We start from the raw sequence: 21,634 nt of genomic DNA, 5'->3' as shown, positions 1-21,634 counted from the left end.
ACTGAGGTGTTGCCAACCTTCTATCAAGGTTTAGTGACTTTTCAGACTCTTTTTGTGACTTCCTGCTCAGTGTAAATTATGTCAAAGCAGCAGCACCATAGCGTTTCTCCCTTTCCTCTCTAGCCGGATGCACACAGACCAGGTTAGCTTGCAGCTTTCTCAAGAACTGCTCATCCAAACGACCTCACACTCAACACTGCGCTTTGTTGGGTCCAAGAACAAAAGCATTAATTCAGGAATTTACAATTGCTGATGCTTGTGTGCAAGTGTTTGAGGTTTCCACAATGTAATCTCTGGTCTTTCTGGTCTTTTTCTTTCTGTTGCTGAATGTAGCCTACTGTAACGAGCGATGGAGAGATGAAGACGTGTGAATCTGTAGGGCGCTATTCGGCTGTTTATTGAATGTGTCCCATGTCTAAATTGCACCAAATACAACACTGCACATCCCTGGGTTCCCAGCAATCCACATGCCAAGTGTGAAATAGATCAGATGAATAGTTTTCGAGACATGTCAAGGACAGACAGAGACTCCCTGCTTTATAGTTAGATACTTTTGTTAAAAATGATCACTTTAGTGCCACTTTTGGGTAAAACTTGGATCTGTGGTCAATTTTAGAGAAATATCTACCAATTATTCATTATTACTATTTTGTTGTTTATCTGCTGCCTCATCCAAATGATCCATAAACTGCTTGCGCGGCAGCCAAACGAGAGGTTTGCTTAGGAATGACATGTTATTTTTTTAAAGCCTTCATGCTTTTAACTCACCAAAATATTCTGAAATCAGCCATATTTGATACGTTTAAGATATTTCTCTTTTCTTTTTCCCTTTCACTTGTTTTTGCATTGATGGATGCAGCTTGTTATGACACACCTGAGCAGTTCAAGCGGTAAAGTGGTTGGTACTGTTTCCCTCGAAGTATTTCTTCTTGTCCTGTTGGACGGCAAGGCCTCTTAGCCAGTGTGCAGTTCAGTTTATGGCAAATTTGAGGGCACGAACGTAGCTCAAAGAGGTAAAAGTGTGTGAGTGAGTGTCCATAAAGTTGCCTGTTTGAATCCCTGAATGAGAAACCACCTGCCTCCTTAAATGACAAGTGGTTAACGGAGCAGAGCTGCAGCTGGTTTAAGTGGAAATCTCAAGGGTTTTGAGTGAGCATCTTTGAATGCTAGCCTTATTAGAGCAAGAGAGCTCTGGATAAACTCATGTCAAGGGCGGGGGAGAGGACTGAATGTAGAGATGGCAGGAAAACAGATGGATGAAGAGAAAAAGAGAGAGAGATAGATGGAGGTGAAAAGAGAGTGAGCTGCAGGCCTGGGCGTGGGAGAGCAGACTGCATTGAGCTGAAGCAGACCAGAGACTAATCTGGAGATTCAGGGCTTGTAAAAACACCTCCACACACACACACACACACACACTTGGCTACCCCTGTACAGATGTATTGAGGCATGTATGTATGTGTTGATAACCGCTCTACCTTCCAGTCCAGATAACAGTTTGCACACGTTTTGTGTTTACTGCCAACATGTGACATTCTGTGTATCTTTTAATCCAAAAAAATCTCCTGATGTGTGATAAGGTCATGCTTCCTGGCATGGAAGACATCAGTGGGAATCAAACCTTCAACCCTGGCTGTGAAGAGTGCTTTGCTTTATCCTCTGAGCCGTACAGGAAGCCGCCACTATATCAAGCTATCAGTCCGTCAGAGCACAGATCTGCACTGTGGAAATAATGAAAACAGGACGAATATAACGTCTTAAAATCTCAGAATTGCTTGTTTTGTTCGACAAACAGCCCAAAACCTAAATGTATGTTCCATTTAAAATGATGTAAAACAGAAAAGCATAGAATCCTCACATTTGAGTACCTGAAACCGGCCAGAATTTGGCATTTCTACTTAGTAACTGTCTTAAATTATCATTAAATGGCGATACATTTTCTGTCGATTGACTTTTTGATTGTGGTACCCTTGAATATTAAAATGTGTTTGATATTCTTTAAATGTTTATTAAAGTTTGTGGCAAAAACTAGTAAAAAAAAACTTTCATACTTAAGTCAGTTTACTCAGTGAGAGTTGCACGGAGGCTTGATTGTGTATCTACAAGGTGTTGAAACACACATACAGTCATGTGAGGTAACCTAACAGAGAAACACATACACATGTGTGTCCTGGCTCTGAGGTTTCTTTGTCAAATCTTTTTAGACTGATGCAAAACAGAAAGATGTACTACTATCTTAAAACATTTCCACTGTAGAAAATGGTTTGGTACAAATTTGAACAGCTGTTTTTACCTCCCACTGTCCTCTGTCACTGCTACAAAGCTGACTCCCATATCGTTAACTGCAATTAAAGGGACACTTTGCCAATTTTCAACCAGGTCTGTGTCACCGCAGTGTGGGGAGTAAGTGCACTCCAGTGTTTGGCAGAAATCAAATTTTGGCTCAAGGAGCTGGTGGCACTGATGGAAGCCTAACACCGTTCACCTGCACACACTCCCCACACCGCAGTGACACAGAACTGGTTGAAAATTCAGTAAAGTGTTCCTTTAAATAAGCTGCATGTTGGCTTTAGTGGCATCTAGTGGTGAGGTTGCAGATTGCAGCCAACTGGATTGTTCAACCAACAGTCCAAAACTCAAATGTATCTTCACATGGCATTTGAGAAGCCAACCATGGATTGTTTGTAATTTATTTTATTGATGTAATGAAATTGTTTCGCTTGATTGATTGTTTCCTTCTGTGGCTATTCAGTCATTATCTATAAATCTGTCAATCCATCCATCCATGTAAAAGCACCGATCTGATAGTACCGATGGAAGAACAGAAACAATTTGTCAGCACCAACTCGAGCAGCTATTTGCCAGCTGTGCCTGATTCACATGTGCAGTTTCTTTTCAGTGCCATTACTTTATAATATGTAATTCAGTCACAACAAGCTGTTGACTCAATTTATAATGCCACAGCAATCACTGATGCATAATTATGGCTTATGTATTATTATACGGCAGGTATGAATCAGTACTAGGCGTTCAGGATCATCTGTTTAGACTCATCCCTCATCTTCAGAATATCTTTGGGTTTTTAACTGTTGGTCGCACAGATTATTTGAAGACGTCCCCTTGGGGAAATTATAACCTTCATTTCTTACAATTTTCTGCTATTTTTTAGACTGAGATCTAGCCACACCCCTACTGTCTGCACCGCCCATTAAAACAGAGCCATCAACACCAACATGGACGCACAAAAGGTTTTTGCAGACACAGAAGAATGCTGACTTGTCTGCGCGTTTGTCCTCTCTCGTGCGCTCACTGCCTCCCCATCTTTCCCACAACCTGACTGCCTGGCATGCGTGCAATCGATGCCCGTCTGGCATTCGCTGTGTCAACAAGCATGGGAAAAGTTAATCAACTGCTTGGCACTCCCACTCCCTCCCGCTCTCCTTTAACCCGCTTCTCCACAACTTTCTCACTCTTTGCGCTTTCAGAACAGCACTTCCTGCTGAGAGTTCTGGGGAGATAAATTTGTTTTATTTCAGATAAAAACTTTTATTTGAGGTTAGCTTGTTGTTGTGGTCCTTGCTGACCTTGCATCTTATTATCAAAGAACCCCTGCAGAAAAATCCATGGGTCTTGGGAAGAGATGCTGCCTGTAGCATGCAGTAGAGTGACAGTGAAGCGCCCTCTAGTGGTGCTGGTGGATTTCAGCATGAAAGTATCCACTTCCATTGATAGAAATGCCTAATATAAAAGACAATTCATCAACAAAACAAGTGCAGACTAAATGCATGCAAAGAGAGCATAATGTACAGGATGCAGCAGTAGTTTCTTGGGTAAAAAAATTCTGACTTTTCAACATTTTTACTTCTGTTTTCCAAGGAAAATGCCCACATGTTGATTTTCGGCAGCAACATCTTTGTATACTTCACTTCTGATCTATACTTAAGGTTATCTGTCTATGATTTTGTCTGTATGTTTTTGTTTTTGTTGCCATATTTGGCCACAAGAATCTTAAGTAAGATTGTTTTTAATGATACTGAAAATATAAGTCATATAAATAAATGACATTTCCCCAACATGCATCCTCATCTTTCTTTTTCTTGTCATCCAACAGGCTTGCCATGGATGTGTGGGATCCAAATGTGACTGCAGTGGAGTGAAAGGAAGCAAGGTAGGCAAAAAGTGACACAACGCACAGAATACACGTTCAATAAATGCTTTATAATGTAGTTATAAGCAGATTGAAGTGTCTTTTTAATGTTCGGTAGTTGCCAACAATTATATTTTCTCCTATACAGACATACTTTATATTACCTTGGCCAAGGAGGTTATGTTTTTGGTTCAGTTTTTTGTTTGTTTGTCAGCAGTATTATGGAAAAAACTACTGGCCCAATTTTCAAGAACTTTGGTGGAAGGGTGTACCATGGGCCAAAGAGGAACCCATGAATTTTTGTAGTGGATGTAAATCACAGGGCAGATACATGAATTATTTTTCACTTTTGTTAACATTGCAAGATAGGGCCATATGTATTAAAATCCAGTAAGTGATAATTAAGTTCAGTGGTGACAAAACAGCTAACTGAGGAAATACTCCATATCACAGTACATTTTCAAGGGTACCAGTGAGGCCTTGTTCAGACTGCCTGCCCAGATCCTTACTTTGGCATATTCAGATTGTATTCAGATTGATTTTAGAATGTCTGAACAACAGAAAGCAAAATGAAATGCAATTCAGTGTGATCCAAACCAAATTTGGAGGTGGTTTGAAATGCGTTTCCAATCAGATGTGTCTCAGATTGGATGCTCAAATCTTATTGTAAAGTGTCCTTACATCACTTGCAACATGACACGTAACTAAGACGTCAAATCCAGGTTGACGAAAGTGCTGAGCAGAATCCATGCTGCTGCTAGCAGAGTGCCGTGGTGGAGAACAACAGTCAATGCCGAAATAAACTAGACAGTGTGATTGTGTGGATGGCAAAATGACAGACCTCTATTTCTCATGCTTCCACACTGGAAAGTCCCATCACCGGCATAGCTGTGTATTTACTGACACCTGCGTTGTTACCACAGCAACACATGCTGATAGGGTAGTAATGTTTGGACACACAAATCTGATTTGATCATTTGCAAATAACAGTGTGAACAGTCTGTCTTAAAGGCCTGATCTGAGAAACGTATCTGATTTGCCTGCAGTTTGAATGACGCCTAATCGTCTGGCGTCATCTACTGTACACATGTAGTTGCTTAAACTTCATGCAGAAAGCAGCTGATTCATGGTAGAACACAACTGCAATTGTTATAACACTGTTTTCTCAAATTAAAGTGTGGCTTTGGAAACATAAATACACACATATCATGCAACTAATTATAGTCCTACTCACATCCAAATGCGAATTGTCTGCAATAAACTCCAGCAGAGACGTGAAAGGAAAATGTTTGACCTTTACACTTCACGAGAACAAGCCATAAAATTGACTGCAAGTAGAAGTAGTACATAATAACTGCACAGCTGAAATGATGAGGCTTCAGCTAGGCACAGCCACATTGTGAAATCATTATAGTTTTGGAAATATCCCCAGACGCTTGCAGATTTGAATGTGATAGGAAGACTTGGCTATTGGCCAGGTCTTTGCAGTCTGAGTTTGAGGTTCGAGGTATTATGTGTTTATACACCAGCATCCACTTAGAGTATGTTAATGGGAGAACTTGGTAGATTTATTTGTTTACTGTATCTGTGTGACTGTTTGCAGGGTGAGCGGGGTTTCCCAGGTCTCACCGGACAGCCAGGAGTTCCAGGATTCCCAGGACCTGAGGGACCCATTGGACCCAGAGGAGAGAAGGTGGGTCAGGGGTCAATTTGAAGAGTCGGAATGTTTAGAGGAGAAACTTCACTTTGGTTCAGGCATTTCTAGCAAGAATATGTGCAGTTTTTAAGGCTACTCTGTGTACAAGTATTCGCCTTTGAATAGTAAACAAAACGGAGAATGTGATGAGTGTTTTGGTGCAAACTCTCAGTGCAGAATAGTTTTTATTCTCAGTGCAACTGACAGTTCGTTTAAAGATTATTAATCTAATCCAGTTTAATGTCTGTTCTTCTTCACAGGGTAGCGATGGACCTCAAGGACTTATTGGTGCAAAAGGAATAAGAGTGAGTACATTACTTCTTTTTTTTATTTATGCTGTCCCTTCTCTCGTCAAAAGCAGTGTCACACTTCATTTTAGAGACATATTGAAAAAAAAAACACCACTCTCACCAGGTTTACCTTAATGTATGGGTCAGTCTCATCACTTCAGACTAATCCCAGGCTTTAGTTAAAACAGTTTAATCTCAGTTTGGTTTAGTTTTCCTTGCTGATTCACCAACACAGTACAAACACATCAGGATCCCAGGTTGTAAGAGTCTCCTCTAACCAGCAGATGTCCCCATTTCACTGCATCTCACCCAGACTGAGTGAGATTATGTAGAAACTACAAGCAGGTTCATCTGTGTTTAACATATTCTGCAGCTTTTATACTTTGAATTACTGATATTTTTGGTGTTATAATTGTTCCTCCTAACAGGGGCCACCTGGATTGCCAGGATTTCCAGGAACGCCAGGACTTCCAGTGAGTTTCCCTATCATCTATTCTTACATATATGTCTTATTAGTTATTGTTTTACTTCCCACTCTATTTGTACTCATTTCTGTCCTTATGCTGCTGCAACACCTGAATTTCCCCTCTGGGTATCAATAAAGGTTTATCTCATGTCACCTCATCTCATCTTATTTTATCTTATCTAAAATCAGGGATGGAAAGAATACTATAATATTTTACTCAGGTAAAAATATTGCGGCTTAAAATAAAAATAACTTCAGCTACAAATAAATAAATGTAAATTAAATAACTTGGTGCTTCCTGTAGAGTTTACAGCAGAGTAAATCATCACCTGAGCAGATAACACGGAGTATAATCAATATAAACTCCACAGCAGCTGCAGCCACACACATTAACACATTACCATGGCTGTGTCCCTAAAAAGCAAAGCAAAATGTTTATTTAAACAGACACAGTGGTTCCTTGGACACTCTGTGTTACGCAGGTGCACTGCCTACGGTGGGGTTTAATTCAGTTCAGTTAAAAGGGTCTTTATTGGTATGAAAACTTACGTTGATGTTGCCAAAGCAAGCGTGAAATAAAAACAAAAATTGTATGTACAGTAGGTAAAGATCTACCACAATCTGTTACAGCAATTACAATAAGTTTGTTAATTGAAGTCCCCTGTCTTGTGCACTGTGAAGTCCTCAATCTGCTCCAGGCTCAACTTTTTAAATCAGTGATTAATTTAGGCAGATGCAACATTCATTTTGATTTATTTTGAATTACAATAATACTAATGCTATTTTTTTTAAAATATCAGTCTATACTATTTTGTTCCATTCTCACACAGTATCAGAACTTTTTTATGTGACTTTGGTTTTTTACTCCATAACGGAATTACAATACTTGGGATAAAAACTACTCAACTAAAATTGCTGATTTCACTGAAACAAAAAGAAAGAAGAACTTCGGTAAGCTACAAGTACACAAAAAAAATCATCTTTGTTCTAATTCATTACTTTCACCCCTGTCTGAAATAATTACCACACTATCCTAACACTACTCTTACTAAAAAGTCAAGTAGCATATGTGATCTAACTTCTTATTTACTCCGTGTTTCCTCAGGGTCTGCCTGGGCAGGATGGACCTCCAGGGCCGAGAGGAGTGCCCGGATGCAACGGAACAAAGGTATCTGATGAAAAGTGTTTTGGAAAACAAATAAAAAACAAACTAGACAGAAGTTCTGCAAAACAAGAAAAAAAACCCTAAAAATTAAGATGCTTCTTATATATATCTGATAATAGTGATATTGAATATTTTCACATTTGGTCGTCTTTTGTCCAGAAATTTGACCTTTAAGTGATTTTTGCCAGATTCTCATTATTCTCATGTTGAAAAACCCACCCCCTCTATTATGCCATTAAATAAACATTTTATGGGTCTTGACAAAAAAGTCTTAACTCAAGGTCCACTTACCAGCTTTATCTGAGCATGTTTTTAATATACAGGCTTTTATATATTATCAGTGGGCTGTGTGTGAAGTGTATTTCTACTCTCCAGGGTGAACGGGGATTCCCAGGAACTTCAGGAATTCCTGGACAGCCAGGACGACAGGTGAGTTTGCAGCATTGAAGAGAACGTTTTTTTGTTGGCAGACTATTATTTAAAAATGGTCTTCTTTAACATTTTCTTCTTCTCTTTATTTATTCTCTAGGGTCCACCTGGTCTGCCAGGACAAAAGGTAAGTGTATCGTTAAGATGGGACTAATTTTACCTGTGTATCACTCTTATTGATAGACACACACAGAGTTTAATGTTTTGCCCAATCAGAGCTCCTGGGTAAAAATTAAATTAAGAAAAAAGTGCATCACATTACGAAAAAAATACTAAATAAATAGAAATAGACTTTTGTTTTTGTGTTTATTTTATTCTTGTTTTATATTATTCTTCATATATTAAATTTTTATTTTGCTTTTTTCTTCTGCAGTGTAAATTTAAAAAAAGCTAAATTTCTTAATAATTCTTCTCACTCAGTTTGATCAGCTGTTCTTTAGTTAATTAGGTTTTTAAATGATTTTATCAGGAGTTTATTTGACTTCAAGGCTCTTCTGTGATATAAAACTGTCCAGTTGGATTTTTGTGCTTTTGCCACAAGATGGCGCTGTTTAATTTGTTCAGAAATCTGATCAACAGCGTCTTGATATTTTGAAATAACAAACCTGGAAGAAACAGCGGATGTTTGTTTGCCTCTTGTTGACAAACCTCTGACATATTGTTCACTCTGCTCCTTTACAGGGTGACCCAGGCGATGTGATCTCCACCAATCGTTTTGGAGTTAAAGGAGCAGTGGGATTACCCGGACCGCCAGGAGTTCCTGTGAGTTTCTGTGTATTTTAACCTCTTAAAAAATAATTTTCAAGTTTTAAGTTTCCAAAGATACCGAATATGTCAGGCTGACCCTGGTAGAGTCTTGAGTTTGAATATTTGACTCTGTAAACATCATATGATGTCAGTGAAAAACAAACTGATACAGAATTGTATATGACGCTGTCAGACAGTGTAAAGAAAAGAAGATTATAACCTTAAAGCTTCATTAGGGGGAATACTGTATGTTAAGAGGTTATTAATGTGGACAGTCTGATGGCTTGTCTTTGCATCTGATCATTTATATGCCGAAATATTAGAAAGAGTTTTATTCTTTCCTCTAAAATGACCAAAATATGTATTGTTATATCTTCAGACTTCAGATAATGCCTTATATTTTCACAATTAAAAACCTAGAGTTATTTTTATCTGATTTATCTTTATATTAAAAGATGTGCTCAATAATCCTGCATTGATTTAAAACAATTCAGGATTCAAGCAAATAAAATGAGGCAATTTTTTTTAGAAAATACAAGGAACAATAAAAATAAGATAAAGACCTGACTCACAGGGGAGAAGCATCTATATATTCATTATTTTTAGAGATATTCCCTTACCAGTATGGAAACCAATACAGAAACCAGTATTGGTAATGTCTCTGGCTAAAATGCTGGATCTGGTATCAGCAAGTACGCAAGGCTGTGCATCGATACGACACCACGTTATTTATTAATAAACCTTTAAGTACTTTCACACCTGAATTAAGAGCAATTTTCTCTGCTGCTCTTCAAGAAGAATTGATTTCCAGTAAATAATTTAACGTTCACTGTCAACAGTGAACAAATTTTTTTTACACATGAAACTCCTACGAGTAAAGTATGCAAGGCTTGAGTATTGAGGGCTGACACTATTGTTGCCAATTTCAACGCCAGCAGTCTCATAAAGCATTTAAAGACACGTCACGCAGAGAGCACGACAAGTTTACCAAAGCAAAGAAGAAAAAAACAGGACTAAGTGCAGAAGCAAATGTCTGAAACTCCGTTCCACAAAAGTGACAAAGATGACTAACAAAAGTGTTGGATTCATTGTTCTGGTTGACCCACCCGCCGGGCGTCAAAAATGTGGGATTTCGCTCCTTAATGGATCAGATCGGTATTCCATATCAGTCGGTACGCAAGTTCAGATTGTAGTGTCAGTATAGGAAAAGAAACAAAAAGGGTAGCTATTGGAACATCTCTTGTTACTATTGCAAAATGTTTAGAACAAACCACCTCCATCTTTTGGAGCAATTTTTGTATCCATAAAAAACTAAAACACTCATAATAATAGTCTTAAGTGCTCTTAAAATATTTATTTTCACAATAAAGTAACTCTTTAAGTATATTTTAAAGGCTTTGTATAACATTTTCTGTGTGTATGTTCACAGGGATCTCCTGGACCACAAGGTTTGCAGGGTTCACTCGGCCCTCCAGGACCCAGAGGTCTTGAGGTGAAGACTGCTTCTTCAAAACATCATGTGTATTTTCCATTTCAGTTGACTGAACTATTGTTAAAGTGAATCATAGTCCAACAGAATTGTTTTCTGGGGTTGTTTTCCAGGGTCGTCCAGGTCCTCCAGGTCTTCCTGGACCAAAGGTGAGTTCGACGTGTTAATAGAACAACTGATTTTACAATGACGACATTCTCATGTGTTTGCTCTACATGAATCCTCTTTGTCATTGTCTCAAACTGAGAGCTTGTTGTTTTCCTGCTCTGTCCAACAGGGAAACATGGGACTGAACTTCCAAGGACCCAAAGGAGAGAAGGTATTTATCGCGTTAACAGTGTCAGAGTTTGATCATCACCTTCTACCTTTAATACAAAGCTTTAAAGTTAACCCTTAATCTCCTCTGGTGTGTGAACACAGGGTGAACCAGGTCTGCCAGGACCTCCTGGTCCTCCCGGGCAAGTGGGAGAACAGAAGAGGCCACCTGAGACGGAGATTCAGAGAGGAGACAAGGTAAGACACTGAGAGTGATGCCAGTTTTATATTGAACACACAAAGTGTCTGTAACTGTGATTCAGTTGATTATACCAAATAGGGTTGGCTGATAGAATGATAGGGTTTAACTCAAGTGTTGTGTCACGTGAAGCTGTTGATTTTTTGTTTGTATGGAGGTTCCTAAAAGAAGAAAATAATCAAAGTGCTGCAGTACCGTCATTTTTACTTAATTGAGTTTACACAACAATTACTGTATGGTGATAAATACAGTTACCGTGATATAAGATTACATAACGTGATAGAAGATTTTGGCCATAGAGATGTAAATATAGACAGTGCAGGAAGTGCAGTTGCACAAGGGCCCGTGGGGTGGAGGGGCCCAAAGAGAGAGCGGGCCCTTGCAAGTGATTCAGATTGCCACCTTGAATATATTCCTGTGTTTAAAGAGGAATGGTTAAAAAAAAAAAAGAATATTCCTAATTTAAAAATGGTGCCATTTGCTATATATTTCCTCAAAAAGGCAAACCCATCTACGTCATGAGTAACTTTTCTTTTTTTAAATAATCTTTTTGATAATAATCTTTATTCATAAAGTGCTTTACGTGTCAATAATTAAAACAGACAAGACATGAAAACAACAACTTTTGAAAGAACTGATAAAACACTTTTGTATATTAAAACTGAGGAAATGAAAGACAGTTTAAATGAACCTAAAACTCAAGTAAATGTACATTTTAAGAAGGGACAAACGCCCTGTCAGTAGCAATCGAAAACAAAATGATATGCTTTATCTGCATAAGCTATGAAATCTTTAAATAAATCATTAAAACTGTTTAATCAGAGGATTAATTTTCTTTGATATATTTGTCAGATATGCAATGATGATTGATTCCTGGGTAATAAATATGTTGATGTTATCCAATGTCAAGTCTCTATTTGTGTCAAGACACTACATTCACAATGGCGTGCACTGGGGCCCACCATAACTTTCTTACGCCACTGCCCCTCTAAGCTGCAGGTGACAAAAAAAAATGTAAATAGGACAAAAAGTTAAAATCGTTAAATAGTCGTAAAAGGCAACAAAACTGATATCAAACAGGTTTCAACTGAAGCCCAAACTAGCCTGATTTATTTGAAAAAATTGAGTAAATGTGACTTGCAAGAAATGTTTCCTTTAGAGTTCAGGAAAAAATAAATAAAAATAAATAGATAAGCCTAACATGTGATTGTAACAATATTTGCATCTATTTTTTACGTACCCTGTATAAACTGCTGCATGATGCAACTCCCACTTTAGCCACATGATGGCAGCAGATAATTTCTGCACCTGTTGATCCGTATACTACCTCACAGAGCTGTTACACTGTCAACTAGTCAAATCATAAGGGTGCAGGAATAAGTTACAGCATGGATTGTACAGTATTGTTTTTTTTGGAAGGGTTTATTTTGTGGATCTGGAGCATTCCTGTGTTCATGTTTATTCATGTTGTGGTAAAGAGTTTGTAGCCAATACAATTACTCTAATAACTCAATTTATAAATCTGCAAAGCTGGGCTGGGCGCTAAATTGATATTATATAGATATCGTAAGTGTTATCTTTTCCTGGTTTACGTAAAGTGATGTCGTTTTCTACAACCCTACAATATCATTGCAGTATACATATTGAGGTATTTGAAAAAAAGAAACTGTGATATTTGATTTTCTACATGACGCTCAGCTCTACTGTAATGTCATGAGCAGTTGTCTAATTAGACCCTGCTTTGTAGATCCCTGATTAATTATTACATTGGAGAGCACTTTCAATCACCAATATTGTTTGAACTCTTTCTCTGTAGGGTGATCCAGGAGTTCCAGGCCCCCCAGGTGATCCAGGCTACCCAGGACCTCCTGTAAGTATCTATTCCCACCTGTGAACATCATAATGTCAAAAGCACAAACAAGCCCTGTTCCTAACAGCCATGTTGTGTGTTTTGCTGTCATTGTAGGGTCCATCTGGAGGACAGAAAGGAGAAAAGGGAGAACCAGGGGAAGCAGGCAAAAGAGTAAGTAAACTTCTCACAAAAAACAGATTTACAGCTGTACTTCTGTGCTGTGAAGACCTTCATCCACATCATATTGCCCTAACCCTTTCCTACAGCTAAAATTCTAAAGGACTCCAGAGTAATTACTGAATCATCTAAAGCACCTGGAGTCCTTTTTTAGAATCAGAATTCGGGGTGAGGGTTTGGTCCAACTGTTTTTTGTAACTTTCCGAAGAAATCTGAATATCATGCCCACCTAATAGAAGACTAAAAGACTCTGAATTCTTGGGAAAAACGAGTGGGATGCAGCCAGGAAGAAGCTTTGATGGTTGGCTTTTTTGGGCGTGACCATTCAGAACTTTTAGACATATTCATACAAATGGTTCTCCTCGTTCATTTGAAGCAAACTGAGGCCTTAACAGTAACTCGTAATCCTTAAAATTTGTCCTCACTTTCCAAAGACATCGTCACTTGTATGGTCTTAGAAATACAGAGGTACATTTAAGTAAGTTAATATTTAGGAAACTGAACATAAATGTCACAAATGTCTTGACTTTGAACCCTGATCACCGTTGTCTCCTATTTACAGGGCAAATCAGGCAAAGATGGCGACCCTGGAACTCCAGGCTTCCCTGTGAGTTCTGATCTCTTCTTCACATGTTTTTAGCTTTATTTATAGTGAACAAAGTATAATGTTCTTTTCCTCATTCACTATCAGGGAATCAAAGGAGACCCAGGCCTGCCAGGTCCTCCAGGCAGGGATGGAGAGAGAGTAAGTTTTTTGACCAACTTTTTTCTTTAAATCAATTCTCAAACTATAAACAACAATTCATACATCAATGTAATTGATTGTTTCAATAACTTCACCCATCTCTCTTTTATTAAGGGCTTAAAAGGTGATCGTGGATACCCAGGCCCACCGGGAGTGGTGTGTATATTCTATAGTTCTCTTATTTAACAAAATTATCTCAACTCTAACCACTTACAGGCTCAGTAGTTTTTTCTGGAGCTGTCAGCAGGTCTTCATCACCAGATAGTTTAAGTCACTGATTCCCAACTGGTCCAGCCACAGGATCCAGATTTCTCCTTGCTCATTAGTTCAAGGTCCACACAGTTAAACATATTCAGCGTCATACCTTCCTCTGGCCGTGTTGTCGAGCTAGTCTGCTGTCTCTGTCAAGTAGCTGTCTGTTAGTCACTCAATCTACAGCAGGAAACAGCACGTCACAATAAAAGCTCTGCCAGAAATTCACTGTACTTCAAAATAAAGTGTGTTTTGTACAAACTTTACATGTTTGCAAGTCACTTGCGGTCCATTCAGCATGGACCTGCGACCCACTTTTGGCCTGCGACCCACCAGTTGGGAACCACTACAACAGAAGACTGTGGCTGTGGTGGAAGCTCCACTAATGTTAGAAAAAAAAAAAAGTAATCTAATCTGGAGCTGACGCGCCCTAATTCTCCAAGTTGACTCCTGGTGCACTACATCTTTCTGACCACTAGATGGGGACATTTCTGTCTATCCATATATTATGTTGTTTATTAATAAGAAGAAAATATATTATTTAAAGCCTTTAGCATCTCCTCTGGTGGATATAGGCTATTAATTCAATCAAACTCTACTTTGCTATTGGAAATCAAGCTAAAAACAATGTTGAATACAATTTAAAAAAAAAAAAAGAAGTGCTCAGTTCACTAATTTGACCACTAGGTGGTGTCATGATCTTCCTCTGTCTTACTGTGATTGTATTAGATTGTTTTCTATATATTAAAATTAATATTGTAAAATGATCACCTCCATTTTTTACTTTATTCCATTTGTTGTTAAAAATAATGATTTTAATAACACCTAGTGTAGTAATAATTAATAATTATTCATTTAATTTTGCCACCAGGTGCTTGGCGGACAGGCAGGAGGTCAGGTTGGCCCTAAAGGTGAGCCCGGATACCCCGGAGCACCTGGAGTCAAAGGAGATAGAGGGCCACAAGGTAAACCCACTCATACAAACACAAAACATTCAAATATTTTATCTGTAGTCAGGTTGTTTTAATAACGCTAAAGATGCTGGCTAAAGAACCATGGATGAGGCTGCCGTTGCTAATAGTCTAAAAAATAATTGGCAGATTAATCAAAAATGAATTGTTAGTTGCAGCTTTAAATAACTGAGTTGCATTGAGGTGTTTTAATTGTTTCAGTTTCTTTTTTTATATGAACTTTGCCCTTGTGTCTTCCTCAGGTTTAACAGGACCTCCAGGAGCACCAGGACTTCCAGCTATCGGTGGTGGTGGTCAGCCTGGACCTCCAGGCTTCCCAGGAGAGAGGGGTCAGAAGGGAGACATCGGCGCTCCAGGGCTGTCTTTGCCAGGTCCCCCTGGACGTTCAGGGTCTCCTGGTGCCCAGGGTCCACCAGGGCTTCCCGGACCTCCGGGCTTTTCCACGGCAGGACAAAACTGCGTCGCTGGAGAGCCTGGGCGTCCCGGTGTGCAGGGAGAGAGAGGTTACCCTGGAGAGGCAGGACAGAAAGGTGAGAGATTCTGTTGTTTGTGTATGTGATTGTGTGAAGTCATAATTGAATTTCAAGAATTCTATAATGCTGTTGAGAGTTAAGGAATAACATACTGTTATACTTTGGTTTCTTATTTTACAGTCAGTGTTACTAATTATCTGATGTGCACAGACTTATAGTGTCATAGTTAATATTATGATTTCCAAAACAATCTTGTTTTAATGTTAGGTATCTATATTTATATGTTAGACGATTCATTGTTCCTCAGATAGGCTGGTTGTCCTTTTCCTTAAAAAGACAAATACACCACTTTAATTTGAAGGAGTGTTGATTGTAAGGAGCAAAACATTTACGGGGAACAAGGCTTCTCAAGTTTAGAGGAGACTCATGAGAACCCATAGAGCTTATTTTCATTCCCATATATTGAGGTGAGAGCTCAAGAGACCCCTTTGAACATGGCCATGCCAGTTGTTCCCTCGCCAAAATTTACTTTGGAGCACTATTTGCCTGCTTGGCTGGTACCAATGGATTACATTTACAGAGTTTACACAAAAACACTGACCTCAGGGATCTGCTACTGTTTCAGGTGAGAAGGGAGACACCTGTGTGAACTGCTTTGGTGGTACCACTGGCATCCCAGGACCCCCAGGACCAGCAGGACAGCCCGGATTCCCCGGTAACACAACCTAACTTTCTACTAAACAGATTCCCACATGAGACATTAGACTTAGTTTCTAATGCACTGTCTAATTATCATTCACAATAAACAGTGGGAATCTATTACATCATTGTTACTATATTCCTTTTCTCTCCTCCATCAGGTTCTCCTGGTAGCCCAGGTATCAAAGGAGACAGAGGATACCCAGGAACACCTGGTAGCATTGGACCTGCTGTAAGTACTCCTTAAACGTAAACAGCACATATCATCTTAAGACAAATATTCATGCAACGGAAGTTGTAATATGGGGATATGGGAAATGAATACTATAAAGCTAGAATTACCTAGTAAATAAACCAGGCTAAACAACACTTTCCTCTTTGCTCTCTTTCCTTTCCAGGGTTCCCCTGGTCCTCAAGGTGCTCCAGGATTCCCAGGAGAGAAGGGAGACCCAGGCGATGCCATCACAGTCAGTGGTGTGAGGGGAGATAAGGGTGACACTGGCTTCCCTGGACCACCCGGTCTGCCCGGTCTGGACGGTCGCCCCGGTCGTGACGGACAGCCTGGAACCCCTGGACCCAAAGGAGCTCCTGTAAGTGGCTTTCACTCGGTCTGTCCATCATTGTGATATATCCATCCATGATCCATGTCATAACTAAAATGCGTCATACAGGGCTCTCTGCTGGTGAAAGGAGAACGTGGTATCCCTGGTGAGCCAGGTCCCCAAGGTATCCCAGGAGACAGAGGTCCTCCAGGAAGCCCTGGCTTTGGACCTCAGGGACCTCCAGGAGAGAAAGGTGTCCAGGGCGTCTCAGGAAGACCTGGCGGACCTGGTGCACCTGGTAAGAACTGAGTTTTAGGTTACTTTCTAAAAGTAGTATTTCTGAAGTATATTTATTCACTGCATTCGATTTAGGAGGAACACTGTAAGTTCTGATGCTGCAAGTTCAGAAAACTGCCGTTTCAAAACCCATTGGCTATCGTCTGATTAAGATAAAGCCTCTGGGCGCAACAGCCAATATTTCGGGAGATCCGGTGTATCAAGCAGATATCTAAGCCAACACTCCCTTAGCTGTGCGCCGGTTATTTAAACTAATCTCATTTATCTTCAGATTTTTAAAAAGTGCTAATATGAAGCTAAATTGTAATCAGACCACAGTCGATGGGCTCTGAGATGGCATTTCAGCCAATGTGTTCTGCCTCTAAACACTTACCTGCCATTCAAATGTGATGTGTCAATCTTTCTTGGACTATAAACGGAAACCAGAACGTATACATACGCAGATATCTGCTTATAGTGATTAAGAAAACTGTATTAATAAGACCAGGAAGAGACAATTCAGGCTGCAAGACACATTAAGAGGACATAACAGAAATGGTGACAGTCTAACTGTAGCCAGTGGACTCTAGTGTTGTGTTGATATGGAAAGGCCCAGTCCGTGGATATCTTAGACCTGACAACTCTGACAGCAAGAGGTAAAAACAAAATCCTTCATAGATTACGGCCATGTAACTCGAGCCTCTCTCCCATGGAGTACAACAGCAAAAGGGCAGCCATGTTACCTTCAATTCAGTACAATAAAACACAGAAAACATACCTGACAGCAAGAGGTAAAAACGAAATCCTCCGACAGTTACGACCATATAACTATAACCCCTACACAAATAAAGTGAATCAGGAATATGTTAGCATATTATAGTTTATAGGTTATAAATTTAAGATGAAAAATGAACTTTTAAATATAGCGTAACAGGGCTAAAACATGGAAATTACCTCAGGAGCAATATCACTTACCTCGTAGGGTTACAGAAACTGAGTATAGGTAATAACAACTGAAACAAATTTTGTGTAATTATAATACTTATTTGACTTTGTTACACATATTACTGCTGTATAATTGACCCTGTTACATACCTAAATGGTCTAAAGCCACAATTCAGTACTGTATAGTTTCCGGTCTTTTCACATGTTTTTAACAAGTGTTTTCTAACAGGTAGACCGTGTTTAGATGTAAATCTCAGATTTTGCCTTACCCAGACTTGAATGCATTACTAGTCTTTTTCTGTTTTTGTGAGCAACTGCTTATATTTTGAACTTAGAGAACATATTAAGCAAATAAAATATTTCAAATGAATCAATACCAATGGATTGTTGCATTTCTACCAGTGACTAAAATACATTTTCTATCAATTACTACCAAATCATTTCAACTCTAAAGGCAACATTCAAGCTACAGTGTGTCGTTATATTCCAATATCTAAAATCAAAGACAACAGTCTCATGCCAACTGCCATTATATTTGACAAATAAAGGCCTGTCTCAATTAGAGGCCTGGTCTGGTTGCCAGGCTGTTCATTTTTATACAAGCTCTTTGAATGTATAAGACAGGTTGTTGGCTACCTACTTGAGCTAACATTAGTCAGCTGTTTAGATCGTGCATACAAATATAAATGTTTAAACTTTTGTCAATATGTAGATGCTACACATAGTTAGCCCAATTAGATTCTCCACAACTCAGTCATTCAGTTCATTGTACTGAAACCACAAGCACCAGAGAAGACTGAGGAGTTCCTAGTGTGACTCCCCTCCTCTGAAGCTGTCATAAAGTCAGAATATGTATCCATTCCTTGATTGCCAGATACGTTATTCATATTCCTTTAGTCTGTAAGGGTCCACTGATGAAAAGAATGAAAAGGGTTTTTTATAACGACTAAAAAAGACTCTGCTAATTTTATATTAAGTACCAGCACACTTTTATCTGCTCACTGAAGTCATCCATTTGACAGACAATGTTTTACTATTATGCAGCAGTTCTTATCTTGCCCTTCGCTCTCTCTTTAAAACAAGAGATCCTGTAAAGTCACCTCACTTTCGCCTGTGCTTTCTCACACCATAAAGGTGCTAAAGGTGAACCAGGCCTCACAGTGTCCGAGAAAGGCTTACCAGGACCCAGAGGACTGGATGGAGAGCCAGGACTGCCTGGATCGCCAGGTGAGCAATTGTTACTTTACAGTAAAGATCATATTTTTCTTGCAGTGCTCACTCCAGGTAAACTGTAACCAAGGTGTCTCTGTTGTCTGATTGGCTGGCAGGTAACCCAGGTCAGCCCGGACAGAATGGTTTCCCTGGTTTACCAGGAGCGAAGGGTGACCCTGGACTCCCAGGCATCGGACTTCCAGGACCCCCAGGCGTTAAAGGTAAAGACAACAAGGATCATGACTGGGATTTCTCTTCCTACCACCTGTTCTTCCTCCTCCCCCTCACTCCTCTCTTTTTTCCTCCTCCAGGTTTCCCAGGTATCCCCGGCCAGCCAGGATCTCCTGGAGGACCAGGAAGACCAGGAGTGGATGGACTCCCCGGCCAGCCTGGGTTCCCTGGACCAAAGGTAGGTAGCTGTGACATATCAACGGCATCATTACTACACAGATGTGCCTTGGGCTGGTCACAATAAAAGGCCAGTCTAAAATTTGCAGTTTCAGGGTGCATTCACACATGAGCGAAATCCTTTCTACAAATTAAAAACAAGACACACTTAGACCATATAGTGGCTGCGCTGGAAATTGTATGATTGATTTCAGATTTTCACCCAGATGAACAATTTTTTATGAAATGTGCACTTGTTTTGAGGTAAACGCAGCCCTGTTTTCTGGCCATGGGTTAATGTATATCACAGGGTGCCTCATTTACTGTACATTGAATTAACCATTCCCCACCCTCTGTGTGACAGGGTGAGCCTGGCTTCGGCCTTCCTGGCCCCCCAGGTTTGCCAGGAGTACCTGGATCTAAAGGTTTCCCCGGACCAAAAGGAGATCCTGGTTTCCCTGGCAGCCCCGGTTCACCCGGACGATCTGGATTTGATGGCGGACCGGGAGCTAAAGGTAATCAGCAGATCTGTCACTGACTTGATTTGTTTTAAGGCAGTGGTTCCCAGCTTGTGGGTTGTGGTCCACAAGTGGGTTGCGGGCCCATTCTGAATGCCCCGCGAACGTGTCAAGATTGTAAAAAACACACTTTATTTTGAGGTACAGTGAAATCCTGGCACAGAGCTTTTATTTTGAAGTGCTGTTTCCTGCTGTAGAGCAAGTCACTGATGGATAGCTACTAGTTTTAGCTTTAGCTAGTTTTGTAAAACTTCTCCTCCATTTGCACTTCCATGTATATTCTGCTTACAAACTCTACCATCTACCCACAATCTAATAAAGCCAACAGCACACTGAGCTGACTTTTCTCCTGTTTTCATGCAGGTGAGCCCGGTAGCCCTGGTATACCTGGAGCTCGTGGCCCACCTGGATCTGCCACCACTGGCTCCCTGGGGCAGCCAGGCCCCCCTGGACCCCCTGGACCAATGGGACCACCAGGTGAGATACATAAGGTTGTCTCTTCCTGCATAAGCTTGTCTCAAAATTTTCATTGTGTTGACTGGAACAAACACGTGTGTAGTCTATTTCTTGCTACATCTGATGTGTTCTTTGTCATTTTGTACTGTATGTGTGCATGTTTTTACATATTTACAATATTGAAATATTTGTTAATTTGTTTGGAAAGTCACCCAGGACTTTGCATGACCACCCACTTGTCCATGTTTTGAGCTTGTACATGTGTCTGGATGTAATTTTGGTACAGGGGTTCAAACTATATATTGCACACTTTCCATGTGAGCACCAGACTGAGTGTTGATTGTTTGTGTGGTTGATTTGAAAGAACACGGTCACCATTTGGGTGTGTTGGTGATCAAGGTGAATAAATATGCATCTGCATGGTTACCACCACTACACTGGATGGCAACCGTACCTTGATCTGGGGAACTTTTCCTCACATCTTCATCTTGTCTTTGCTTTCGTTTGAGCACCGCCCCTCTGATTTTAAGATGCCACCAAAAGAGTTACAGCTCTTTCACCCTTTCTTGACTGCATCACCACTCTGCACTTTGTCTTTGTACAGCTTCTGTATCTCAGAGCAACACACGTCAGGCCTCACCGCACTTAACAACACTCAACGCTGTTTCTTCGCGAGCACACAGATCGGAAACTAACCTCATGGAATTTCACATCACTCTCCCTTCGAATGCACACAGAACCCACAAACTAACACATGTCCAGCAACATTTTCAATACTCTGAGCATGCACTGGTTGCTGCATATTCAGAGTGTTTGAAAGCCGGCTTCATATAGATGTTTTAATGCATTTAATGCATTATATACTTTGTTCTCCTCATCTCATCTTCGGCTTATTCCAACGCTCCACCCTCTGCGCTTTGAAACGCACCCCTTCCTTACCTGCGACCCTCTGATGCCAAGGCGAGAAAGGTATTGTAACCCAATACTGGTGCTGGTTGTTGGCCAGTCAATGGTGACACATAACACACATGGAAATGTATGATATACTTTAAACACATAGTATTGCTTTGTGAGGATATATTGTGTTTTAATTTGCTGCTTTGCCTCTGCGTTGTGTGTATTAAGACCAGAAAATAGTTCGATGTAACGTCTTATTTTGGACTCCCCACCCCAGGGGAAGACAGCACTC

The 21,634-nt window shown here is 40.0% G+C and overlaps 1 protein-coding gene across 1 annotated transcript in view; it reads left to right on the top strand.

Annotated features, from left to right (window-relative positions):
* The window catches only part of col4a5 (collagen, type IV, alpha 5 (Alport syndrome)), a 57,952-nt gene that overhangs the window by 23,760 nt on the left and 12,558 nt on the right, over positions 1-21,634 (top strand). Inside the window, exons 2-29 of the mRNA XM_033609322.2 lie at positions 4,109-4,165; positions 5,748-5,837; positions 6,101-6,145; positions 6,559-6,603; positions 7,702-7,764; positions 8,137-8,190; positions 8,291-8,317; positions 8,872-8,952; positions 10,367-10,429; positions 10,540-10,575; positions 10,704-10,745; positions 10,847-10,939; positions 12,757-12,810; positions 12,907-12,963; positions 13,532-13,576; positions 13,661-13,714; positions 13,829-13,870; positions 14,838-14,931; positions 15,180-15,467; positions 16,036-16,125; positions 16,271-16,341; positions 16,508-16,699; positions 16,781-16,949; positions 19,007-19,099; positions 19,201-19,305; positions 19,396-19,493; positions 19,836-19,986; positions 20,353-20,466. Coding sequence (XP_033465213.2) covers positions 4,109-4,165; positions 5,748-5,837; positions 6,101-6,145; positions 6,559-6,603; positions 7,702-7,764; positions 8,137-8,190; positions 8,291-8,317; positions 8,872-8,952; positions 10,367-10,429; positions 10,540-10,575; positions 10,704-10,745; positions 10,847-10,939; positions 12,757-12,810; positions 12,907-12,963; positions 13,532-13,576; positions 13,661-13,714; positions 13,829-13,870; positions 14,838-14,931; positions 15,180-15,467; positions 16,036-16,125; positions 16,271-16,341; positions 16,508-16,699; positions 16,781-16,949; positions 19,007-19,099; positions 19,201-19,305; positions 19,396-19,493; positions 19,836-19,986; positions 20,353-20,466 — 2,413 coding nt within the window. The remainder of the gene's footprint in view (positions 1-4,108; positions 4,166-5,747; positions 5,838-6,100; positions 6,146-6,558; positions 6,604-7,701; positions 7,765-8,136; positions 8,191-8,290; positions 8,318-8,871; positions 8,953-10,366; positions 10,430-10,539; positions 10,576-10,703; positions 10,746-10,846; positions 10,940-12,756; positions 12,811-12,906; positions 12,964-13,531; positions 13,577-13,660; positions 13,715-13,828; positions 13,871-14,837; positions 14,932-15,179; positions 15,468-16,035; positions 16,126-16,270; positions 16,342-16,507; positions 16,700-16,780; positions 16,950-19,006; positions 19,100-19,200; positions 19,306-19,395; positions 19,494-19,835; positions 19,987-20,352; positions 20,467-21,634) is intronic.

Source organism: Epinephelus lanceolatus, chromosome 22, assembly GCF_041903045.1.
Source record: "Epinephelus lanceolatus isolate andai-2023 chromosome 22, ASM4190304v1, whole genome shotgun sequence".
NCBI lineage: Eukaryota > Metazoa > Chordata > Actinopteri > Perciformes > Serranidae > Epinephelus > Epinephelus lanceolatus.
Note: the sequence above shows the minus strand (reverse complement) of the source record. Positions and strands in the feature narration are given on the sequence as shown.